The following is a 12,030-nucleotide window of genomic DNA, read 5'->3' as shown; positions in this document are numbered from 1 at the left end:
GCCAATGGATGATGGTATTGATGGCACTGGCTTGCAATGCTTCTAGTACATTAATTCCGTCAAACAAATGACTTTTACGGGGTATATTAATTTAACTAGCATAAAAGCTTAGATATAATGTAGGTTTGTTTTTCTTTTGATTTAAAAGCTTACACTCACTTGGAAGTTAATTGTGAGTTTAAATTATGCTTCAATTGCAATACCGAAGGTATTTAAGTTGCAAGGTACAGTCTTAGGTATTATCCAACTCCACAACGTGGAATTGCTGATTGGTAAGTTACTAACTCTCTCACAATCTTAAGATGTTAGAGCGAAGGCTAGCATGAATATCATGCTTTTGTGTTAATACGTCTCATTACTCAAAATCATTTCCGTAAGTGGAGCAGTGATAGAATTAAGTCACATAGTCTTTCAAAAACTAAGTTCTTAGGAGAATGGTGCTTAAATAATGTGTATGACTGGGGGATAATGTTTAATTAGAAACATTTTGATTGTTTTTCTTGTATCTAATAATTCTTTTACAGGGAAAGGTCAGCTGTTAGTCACAGCATTACTTGGATGCATCCTGTCCATGTTAAGCAAGTAGAAATTCAGGGAGCAACAGCCTATGCAGTTTCTGGTTTGTTTTCATTTCACATCGTTATAAAATGTATATTATCTTTCATTTTTCTTTGCCAACAAATTACTTGCGTGCTTCTGGCACTCACACAACATACTGATGGCGACGCCTAGATGAAGATCAAATATATTGTTTATAGTCTTTAATCTTGGAATTTTAATTGATAATGATTTGTAAGAAGTGTTTTCTTATTATTGTTTACTTGTTTTTTTTTGCTATTCCAGGAACTCCAGCAGATTGTGCATCTCTGGGAATCTCCGGAACTCTTTTTCCTGTAGTGCCTGATCTGGTAACTATTCTGAATCAACTTTGTAAACTGATATTCTCATTAGTTGTAAATCGTGCTAAAGCTCAAATATCATTCTGGTTGCTGATGTTTGTACATGCTATAACCTAAGATGTTACCTATTTGTAACGACTCAAGCTGAGCACTTACTAACAACTCTATTCACTTGCTCTTTTTTTTTTAATTTTGCTTTCGTTGCTTACTCTTGTTTTTTTTGGTCACAGGTTATTAGTGGCATAAACATGGGTTGCAACTCTGGTTACCGCATGTCAGTAACTCTCTGTCTGAGGAAACACTTTTTTGTTTAGTAAAAGTAGTCTATATAGTATGTGACCTTAAGCCTGCAGTATAAACTTTTAAGTCTGCACAACTAATCAAATCTGTTACTGGAATAACAGCATGTACTCAGGAACAGTAGCAGGTGCTCGAGAAGCCTTTTTCTACGGGATACCTTCTATCTCAATATCTTATGACTGGTACACATAAACTTACAAAATGCACTATGTAGACATGCATCAATATATTGCACGTTGCAACTGCTTTGGGATCAGTTTTTATTTTTCTTGATTCAATTTGTGTTCTCAACTGCCAGGATGGGGGGTAAGAGCACTGCTAATGACTTTAAACTTTCTGCCGAGGCTTGCTTACCCATAATAAGTGCAATTTTAGTTGAAGTCAGAAGTAAAACATACCCTCTGAAGTGCTTTTTGAATGTTGATATGCCTACAGATATTTCGAATCATAAGGTGAGAGTTGCAGCTTTTACAGCCTTCATCGTCTGCTTTAATGATATTAGGAGAGAACAAAGATTAAGTCTCAGGCTATGGATTATAATGATCCATCTTTCGCGTATTCTGTTAAAATACTAAACTGGTTAAAATTCAGAATTTCATGTAGCTTGACTTGAATTGTGTTTGCTCATTCTGTAGGGATACAAGTTGACAAAGCAGGGAAATAGTATTATCAGAATGGGTTGGAAGAAAATTACTTCTGAAGCACAAGTTGGAAAAATATTATCAACAATGACTATGGTAGCTGATTCGACAAAAATTGAGATGAATGGTACGAAAGTATCACAAGACTCTGAGAACAGTCTCGTTTTTATGCGAGAAGTGAGATATCTTTCTCTTAAAATCTTTTTTCTTTGTTACAGCATCTTCACTACTAGAAAATTTGATTGTTTTCTTACCACGTGCTTTAAGGCTGAGTTCTTTTCTTCACTATATCTTCCTGGTTTTCACTCTTGCCAAGCGTTCTTGTGTACTTTTACGCAATTCTTCTTAATTCAGCTTTTTATTACTTTCTCAGATTCTAGGAATCAAAGAGGGAGAAATAGATGCAGACTACCACTCCCTTCAAGAAGGATATGTATGTAACTTAATTTTCTTTAATGGCTGAGAACAAAGAGGATAAAGAATAACATGACTAACATTTTTATTTCAGATAACTGTTTCCCCTATAAGTGCATTAACTCACGCAGATGCGGATGCTGAAGCATACTTCAAAACGTGGCTTCCAGGTGCTACAAAGCGCCTCTCTTCTCCAGCTCAATGATACCATCACATTTTTTTTAAAGCTAAAACATTTGAGGTCTCTTAAACACTGAATAAAAATTTGTTGTGTAATAATAACGCAAATGTGGTGATCTCCTTTATAAAAGTATAATGAGAAGTGCGTGGCATGTAACTGAACTAATTCGACAATGAATTGCAGTATCCAAGTAGCAGACTGAATCAGGTGATGAACTCATACTTTGTGAGTATACATCATCTAATATATTATGATTCCATGTCCTATACTCTTATCTACATTCTACCAATCAATATGCATAACTACTATATAATAGTTTAGTGTTCATTGCAGCCTTCTACATGTAAGACATTGTGTAAATTTACTCTTCTGTGCTCTCTCGTATCCCTCCTTTGTGGCTGTACGATAAATTCAGAATGGTTTTATCAGTTATCGTAAATGTAAGCTACTAGAAAATATATGGGGAATACCGAGAAAACATGACCTTTTTCGGATTAATACTCTCCTCACACTCTCAACTTTTTTTTCCAGCCCAAACCTCTTTCAGATCATCTTCCAAGGTTTATTCTGAATAAATTAGTACATTGCATACATTAATCGCCCTGTATAAAATTCTGAATAAAAATCAGGTAATTTGGTCAGATTAGACAATGAAACCTTTGTATGTGTACACATAAAACAAGGTTTATTTAACAAAGTGTTTAATTTCCACGTAGGAGCATAACAATATGAAAACTTGACAAAGAAGAATGTATTTTCGGATAAAAGTGTTTAATTTTGCACAAAAGAGTATAAGAATATGGAAACTTAACAAAGAAGAATGCATTTTTAGAAAAAAGTGTTCAATTTTCACAAAGGAACATAAAAAATATAGAAGATTGACAAAGAAGAATGCATTTTCAGAACACTAATCTTGCTCATTCTATATGGCTTTTTTCTTTGCATATGTTCATAGTATTAAAAATTTCAAAAGAAAAGATAATACTATTTCTCAAGTGTTTAAAATGTTATGTACAGTAAAACACCGGGGGGCTGTGGGCCTATGTGTGTCATTCTGGCTGGGGTCATACCCCCTTTAAACACACTAATTATGTCTCAAAAAAACGTATTATTACTTGAGTAATGACAGGGATAATCAGGCAATAATTTATGTTATCACAAAACATATTTGTGCATAAATAAACATTTGTAATCCGATCCTCATAAAAATATCGAGAGATGTACTGTGTTGACCAGCTGATACGGCTGCATTATTGAGTTCTTTTGTTTTCGGGCATTATCATGTGGTGCATCATTGGGTTATAATTTCTGGCATATCAAATCAATCACTTGTCTATTTCCAAATTTTTTAAAACAATTAATTATAGTATCATTTCAGTTATTACTCCGTCTGTCCCATAGTGTATGGGCTCTACGTAACTCGCAAAACCCAATCTAACCCGATCTTAAAGTGAGTCGTTCAAATCCAGTCGTTTAAATCCATGAGTTAGTTGGGTTATTCTATATTTGGGCCGTTTATACTCGGTTGGGTCATATTTTAACTATTTGAAATTTTAAACCAATCACACAGTTCTATTATTAAGTCTAACCCATTTCAAATTTGTTACACCCCAATCCATTTCAATTTCATTACATCCCTAAAAAAAGTCTACGAAAATATTTACATGTTAATAATTTTAGTATACAACTTATAATCTTAGTTGTGGCACAACTTATAATCCTAGTTGTGGCAGCCTTACTCTCCACCTTGCAAGCAGACTATCTAATTCGTACAATTAACCTTAAAAAGCTCTGCTTAAAGTTAGAAGGAAACATGAAAAATAGAACCGGGCTGAATAATATATATAGATTTACAAAAATATTAGAGAAGCAAACTTGAAAAAGTTGCGAATAATTATCAACTAAGATAACTATAAATTATGTCATTTTGTTTAAGATCTGTGGGAATGCTTTGGTCTAAGTTTACTTGTATATCTATACATATATATATGATTTTATAATTATGTTTGCATCCTGAGTTTATATAACATAGTAAGTGCAGCTGCAGAGCATTAAAATGATTATCATAATTTTATTTATTTTTCCTATAATGATAAAATGTTAGGTATGTTGCTGCCTTTCTTAGTTGTATTTATTTATTTCTCCTATAATGATAAAATATTAGGTATGTTGCTGCCTTTCTTAGTTGTGTTTACGATGTGTGCCTACATATGTTGTTATCTTTCTTAGTTGTGTTTACAATGTGTGCCTACACATTCACTCCTTCCCCGATACAAACGGTTGGTAATGAAACGCGGAAAAATGTTCGCAACCCGATCAATTCAACCCTAACCAACCCAACCCGTCACATAATTAGGAGGGTTGGGTTTTAAATTTTTTTTGAGATTGATGATTTGATATTTTTGTAACCCATACTAAATGGGTGGGGTCGTTAAAATGGTCAAACTGACTCAATTCAGGCTATGTACAGCCCCACCATGTAATATACCTCGGAGACAAGGCCTTACACGTATTTTAAGCCTTCTTTAAATATAGTTTCATAAATAGTTTTTCAATTTTTTTTTCTAAATAAAAAATTATTGTTTAAAGTTTAATTCAAAAAAGAAAAATTCAAAAAAAATTATAAAATTATACTTTATATTCATCTTAAAATGTGTGTCGAGTATTAAAAAACATACATAATTGGATGTGAAGGGGGGAGTAATATTTTTATTCAAAAAATTACCGATTTTTCCGATTAATCAACCAATTAATTATTTTAAACTATTATGCCGATATAATTTTGGAACAAATTAGTCATGGCATATGGTTAAATCCATCCAATTTATATTCTGATTATCCGATTAATAACTAGAATGTATTTTTACTAACTAATTTCAATTCACTTTTCTTAGAACCCATGTACTCTCTCCGTCCCATTGAATTCTCTACATGTAGGGTTCGGCACAAAAATTAAGAAAAATTATAAATTAATGAAAAAAAAATTAAGAAGGGGTAAAATGATGAGATCCGTCAATTTTTTAATGTATGTAATAAGTATAATGAAATAAAGTTATAAATATAGTTAATTTTTATATTATAAAATTTTCATTATTTTTAAAGAAATATATTAAAAATAAAAGTGTAAAGAAATTAAATGCTGCATAGCATTAACATGCTTAGCGAAAACCTAAAAGTAGTTACATCACTTCAGAAAAAGTTGGTGTTACATGACTCAAGAGTTGAGACAACCCTCAAAATTTTTGATTAACAAATAAATTTCAGCCGAGATATCACCCGATTAATATAATCCCGATTCCACCATTTACATTTACGTAATCTTCTTCCATTTCACGGTCTCAAGTAATGCAGTCTTTTTTTGAAAAAAAATAAATAAAAAAAAGGTACATAAATCATGTTCATTTGCTCTATCTTCATCAGAGTAGTGACTATGCAAGTATGGGATAAAAGTTAAAAGGATGGGAATGGACGAATGGTACCACCATGTGACACCTCATTGTCCCAATCCATGAAATTTGCAGGATTCAAATCAGAGGATGAGACGCATCATCATCAACATTATTATTATTATTATTATTATTAAAGATTTTTTTAAGATAAAATATTGTTTTAGAACATTTCCTTTTATTTCAAAATTATATTTAATATTTTATATTAAAATATGCTACACCGAAAATATGTTACCATGTTTTGGAAATAAAAACAATGTTATGGAAATAATGTTTTTCTTTTAACGTCAATAATTTTCATGTTTAGTTGTGAAATTAGTGAATTCATCATAATTAACGTAAGAATTTATGTGACATAAAGATGAAGTTAGTAAAGGGAGTAAGGTGGGATTATTGTTCAAAATTATCGTGCTTTTAAAAAAATGTTAGTGAAAAAAATATTATTATAAAAAAGAGATGACTGTTTCATTATATTTTTTATATGTATATATTTTGATGTAAAATATTAATTAAAATATTATTAATTTTGGTAAGTTTTGATGGTTAAATTCGTATAACCTGAAAAGCAACTTTTTACAAAAACACGAGGACTTATTTTTTCTAATGTCAGCCGACTAAAAACACTTACTTTCCAGCTTAGCTAAAAATTATATTCTGAATTTCATTAAACAATTTTTCAACTGTTTTTTAGCGAAAAATCGTTGTTGGATGTAACAACGAAACTAAACACACCTGAAAGTGAAGTTCAGTTTTATTTAATATTAATTGATAACCCGTACGTAGCATTGGTCGAGATTGAATAGTCGTATCATTCAGTTCCTAGTTTTTATTATTACTATTTATTTAGTTAATTAAATTTTATATAATTATTGGGAACCGAATCTGAAACTACGGTGAAATTTAATAATTGAAACTAAACAAATAAATTTTTTTAAATTATTTAGTTACAGGGAATCAAACTCCAGTTTAATGTGAAACTAATTATTAAATTATACAGCGATGATTTGTTCTTGGGTTTTAATACTGTTTCATCGTTATTTAATTATTATGTTGTTATGAGATATTAAACCTGAAATTATAACGAAAATAAATAAATAAATCTTATATAACTATGTGGTTACACAAAAACGAACTTAAATTTGAATTGAAATTAAATCTTATATATAATTAGAGTAATGTAGTTTTAATTGTATGGTTCAGTTGTCGTGGCTAAAGTAGTAATTTACTTTAAAAAACAAAGCTTGGAAGGAGAGTGTGATGTGTGTAGCGGGGTACATAACCTAAAACTAATATGAAAATAATAATAATAATATTAAGTTTTTTTAATGTATGATTAGTAATTATTATTTTAATTGTATCAAATATAATTCAAAAAATATTCTTAATTTGAGAATCACTTTGCAAAAATAAGCGAGATTAATATATATTTCTAATTATACTGTTAAAAGTATAACTAGCAATTATTCTTTATAATTGTATTAAAAATATTAAAAATGTTAATTCATAGATAATTTAGAAAAAATTGTGAATGTATTTAAAAATATTTTTTTACATTTTCTTACAAGAAAATGAAAATATTTGCATATAATAAAATACATTTAAAGTGGCTGAATTAGTGTGTGTGGGGGTGTCTATATAATTTGAAGATTTTAAATTTTGAAAAATATGAAATTTCAAGAATATATATATATATAACTATAAAAATAACAAAAGGTTAATATTAAAAACTGTATATAAATATAATTTCACAATTTTTACGAATAAAATTTTTATAAAAAATTATTGTAATATTATAAAATTATAAAATTATAAATAATATGAATAAAGTTTCTGGTGCAGTACACGGGGATAAAGCTAGTTAATTAAATTAGATTATGCATTTGGTGTGCAAAACATGCATGTACATAATAAAACTAAGTAGTCTTGACAATCCTAAGGATAAATTGTATGATAATCTAATTTTGTATTCAGTAACTGTATTACTTGAGTCTGTAAAAATGTTAAGTAGATTAGACTTGAGGATTTTTCTCTAAACAACCATCAAATTAAGGAATAAACTCTAGAAAAAGATCAAATCCTGATTATGTCACAGAGAGAAGTGTAGCAGCTTGGATTTGAATAATACTGTTATAGGAAAAACATTCTAAGTCAGATATCGACAAGTCACAGATCAAGGAATATCGAGAATTATGTCGAGAAGTCTAAAATGATTTGTAGAGAAGTCCCAAGAGATATCGATAAGTCGATGTGCATGTAGAGATCTTAGATATCGACAAGTCAAAAAGTATATGTAGAGAACTGAAAATATCGACATGTCATTTCTTTATGTAGAGATCTAAATATATCAACAATTCATTTTTTCATGTAGAGATCTAGAGATAGCGACAAGTCAAATCTCCATGTACAAAACTAGAAATATCGACAAGTCAAAAGCCTATGTAGATATCTGTAAATATCGACACGTCATTCTTTTTGTAGAGAACTGGAGATCTCAACAAGTCATTAACACATGTAGAGAACTCAAGATATCAATAAGTCATTTTACTTATCGATATGTGACATCTTTACAGAATAAAAGAGATCTCGACAAACTATTTCATAATTCAGAATGCAGATAACTTGAAAATTTAAGATTATCAGTCAACAAACAATTATATCACTGAATTGGAAAGACTACCAAAGTAATTTGAAGAATACAAGATCAAGGGTCAAGATTCACTAGACAAAAGATGGTCACAAACCTAATTATGCACAGATTTGCTAACACTGGAAATGGAAAATATACAAAGTAGTTTTAGAAACTGTGTTAGACCATTTTAGTGCAAGTTTTGTAATCTCGTGCATGTTGATCTATAAAACATGTCACGAGTCCTTTGTAAATAAGTAACAAACAGATTTAGGAAAAATCTTGAATTCTCTCTCAAGATTTGTAGTTGAGAATCTTTAAGAAAACAAATTTGATTTTAATAAATCAAGTGAGTTTTTGATATTTTCTTGTATGTTTTGCATTAGTATTTTATCTCTACAAATTCATACAGATTGTTTTGTTCCCTAAGCCAGGAAGATAATTCGAATTCAAGAAAACACATTGACCCCCTTTATGTTGCATTTCATACCTAGCATCAATGATAACTATTATTTAACATTTTGGTACTTTAGTAAAATTGTTCCATCGAAATAATGTTTTTTTATTAATAAAGAGTTTTTCTTGTCTTTTAGTTAATACACTTTTAGTATATAACTTATACTACTTTGGTATGTTACATCGAAATAGTGTTTTCCTTATTAATAAAGAGTATAAATAAATTTTTATTATGATATATTATTAACATATCTCGATATGCCTCATAATAAAGGGGGGTTTTGTATTAGTTATTTCATATTCTCAATTAATACTTTATATTAATAGACTCCTAATATATTGTATTCCCGACTTCTAATTAATAGACTCTTAACAAATAACTTATTATTATTATTATTATTATTATTATTAATTTAATGTTTTAGTGGCATATCACGGTATACATGACATACCATATCATTAAGAGTGGGTTTCTCTTTTCAATAAATAGTATAAATAACTTTACTACTACTACTACTATTATTATTACTATTACTATTACTATTACTATTACTATTACTATTATAATTATTAATTTAATATTTTAGTGGCATCCCACGGTATACATGACATATCATCTATATTAAATTATAATAATCGGAATGGGGTATAATTTGGTAGGACCTTTTTTTTGGTTTGGTTATCCCCAAGACTCAATCATGACCGTCAGATATTATTAATTAAATGATTAGAATCGTTAGATCCAAATACTAAATGAATATAAATATTCCAGTTTTTAGGTTCGAATCCCGCCAATATCAAATATTTATATTATTATTTATACACTACTCAATATCTCATGTTCGAGCCACGCCAACAGAAAATATTTATTTTATTATTTATACGTTATCCAAGTTTCAGGTTCGAATCCTGTCAACAACAAATATTTATATTATTATTTATAAACATACAAATAAGGTTAATGGTTCAATTTTCATCAATCTCATCAATTATATATTACTTAATATTAACCAATTTTTTATTATAATTATAAATAATATAAAGTATTAATGAAGACTCGTGTATCGCATGAACTGTAAAGTTACCATTAAAAGGGGTTTTTATTTTTAATAAAAAACTAGCATAATAACCCGTGCGAAGCACGGGTAATTTTCTAGAGTTTTTTTATACATCATGTAATTATAATGTTTGTAGAGCAACTCCAACAATATCCTTATATAGGCTCTTGAGTCAAATTTTGAAGAAATGGAGATAAAATTTATTTCCAACAAGCTTCATGTTCCCCCTCTATAACATTAGGAGCTTCGAATGTTTCCTCACTTTTAAGAGTGAATATCCCCTCAACCATTATTATATTATATTTTTGTTACCCGTTATTTTATATTTAATGAATGAATATAAACAGGGTAGTAAGTGTACGTTTAAAACGACGAAACAATTAAACTTAACCTGTAGAATGTCGTTAGTATGTTTACAAATAAAAAGCTACAAATCAACATATATATTGAATACAGAGTTGACCAATTCGAATCCCACGGGAGTAGAATTTATGATTATGACTCCTGAGTCAGAGCATGTCGCTTGAATGCGGTTTACCTTGGTTCACATGATTTGCAGGCTATTGCGTGAGCCCGTAGGTTTTACCTAATGGTACCCGAAGGGTAGCGGCTGCGGGTTAACTACGATAAAAAAATCTTGAATTTTATTTAAATAAACTATATGCATTGCTCTATATTATTACTGAGTTTACTATTAACTTACAATTAATTTACTCAATTTAAAAAGATAAAAAATGCATAACTGAAGTCAAAATGACTTGTAATCATAATATACAATAATGTAAAATTTACATTATTGTTAATATTAAAGTTGATTTTAGTGAAAAATATTAGTTTTTAAAATTCAACATATGTATGTATGGGAAAATGTTAGTTTTTTATTTACACTACTGTTAACAAAATAAGATTAAGTTATATGTATGTGTCTGTTAGCATGTAAATTATTGTATGTCACATCTTTTAGTAAATTATGATGGTTTCAATTATTTATATGCTAAATATCTTATTTATGTTTCTGTTTAATCATAATTAACATCTAATGAGATAATTGATTACTTAAATAACATTCATTTATTATTATTCAAAAATTAAAATTATGTAATAAATAAATTGCTATAATTTATATATGGTATTCACATTATCACTAACAAACAGTCCATATCTATTTTTTATGTAACCGGGTATCAATCATGGTTGTAACATAAAAATGAATTATATATTTTTAAGACTTATTATTGACATTCATGATTTTTTCAAGAATTCGAAAGAAAAATTGTATTTATATCGTTATTTAAACCGTTTTTAAGTTTTTTTCATTACGACTCTAATATTTCTTCATATAATAATTTGAAACATTTTATACTATTTTTCTAAAACTAAAAATTTTCAGTTCGATAAAGTTTTATAAATATCAGTTGAACTGCTTAATTCTTTCAAATTATTGCACAATATATGTTTTTTTCCTTAAATAATATAAAATGCATTGAATCAAATGCTAGAATATAGTATAGATATAACTTTTATTTGAATAATTCAAAATATTAAAATAATTCAAAATATTTGTACAATATTATCTTGATCAATGAATATTGCTGATCTAAAAGAATTCTTTTTAAAAAGTTAGTTTTTTTAAAGTGAAAAATGAAAAATAAATCGATTTAATATATTATCATAGTTTTAACAAATCTAGTGAGATCTCATTTTAAATTTCAAATATTCTTAAAATTGTGACAAATTCCAAAAATAATAATGTGTTACCAGTGAAGTTAGTAATTTTAATATAAATAATTAATTGACTTATCCTATATAGACCTAAAACACATTAATTTATATTAACATAAGATATTAAAAAAATTCATATTATTGGTAAGATATTCTCGCCGAACTTGTAATTTAAATTTACTAAACGTAGAATGTGACAATGTTTTTCGGCCGGATCATGTAGTCAAATTTCGAGTATTTTTTGAACAATTGGCCTAGTTCTAAAATTCATTGACTCATTATAA

General features: G+C 28.6%; 1 protein-coding gene across 1 annotated transcript; it reads left to right on the top strand.

Moving 5' to 3' along the window:
- Nucleotides 1-4: 4 nt before the first annotated feature.
- On the top strand, nt 5-2,699 carry LOC141661098 (uncharacterized). Its single transcript, XM_074468079.1, has 10 exons — nt 5-14; nt 218-272; nt 525-619; nt 844-908; nt 1,130-1,173; nt 1,304-1,381; nt 1,498-1,651; nt 1,835-2,017; nt 2,214-2,273; nt 2,349-2,699. Exons 1-10 carry the CDS (start codon nt 5-7, stop codon nt 2,457-2,459), a joined length of 855 nt encoding a protein of 284 aa, XP_074324180.1. The 3' UTR covers nt 2,460-2,699.
- The last annotated feature ends 9,331 nt before the right edge of the window (nt 2,700-12,030 follow it).

Source organism: Apium graveolens, chromosome 5 (assembly GCF_009905375.1).
Source record: "Apium graveolens cultivar Ventura chromosome 5, ASM990537v1, whole genome shotgun sequence".
Taxonomy (NCBI): domain Eukaryota; kingdom Viridiplantae; phylum Streptophyta; class Magnoliopsida; order Apiales; family Apiaceae; genus Apium; species Apium graveolens.
The sequence above is the reverse complement of the archived record's forward strand: the minus strand, read 5'-3'. Positions and strand labels throughout refer to the sequence as shown.

Bases quoted from the DNA above. Each gene is read 5' to 3' on its own strand.
- LOC141661098 (XM_074468079.1), top strand. The intron at 620-843 runs GTTTGTTTTCAT...TTGCTATTCCAG, and splicing joins AACAGCCTATGCAGTTTCTG to GAACTCCAGCAGATTGTGCA. The intron at 1,382-1,497 runs GTACACATAAAC...CTCAACTGCCAG, and splicing joins ATCTCAATATCTTATGACTG to GATGGGGGGTAAGAGCACTG.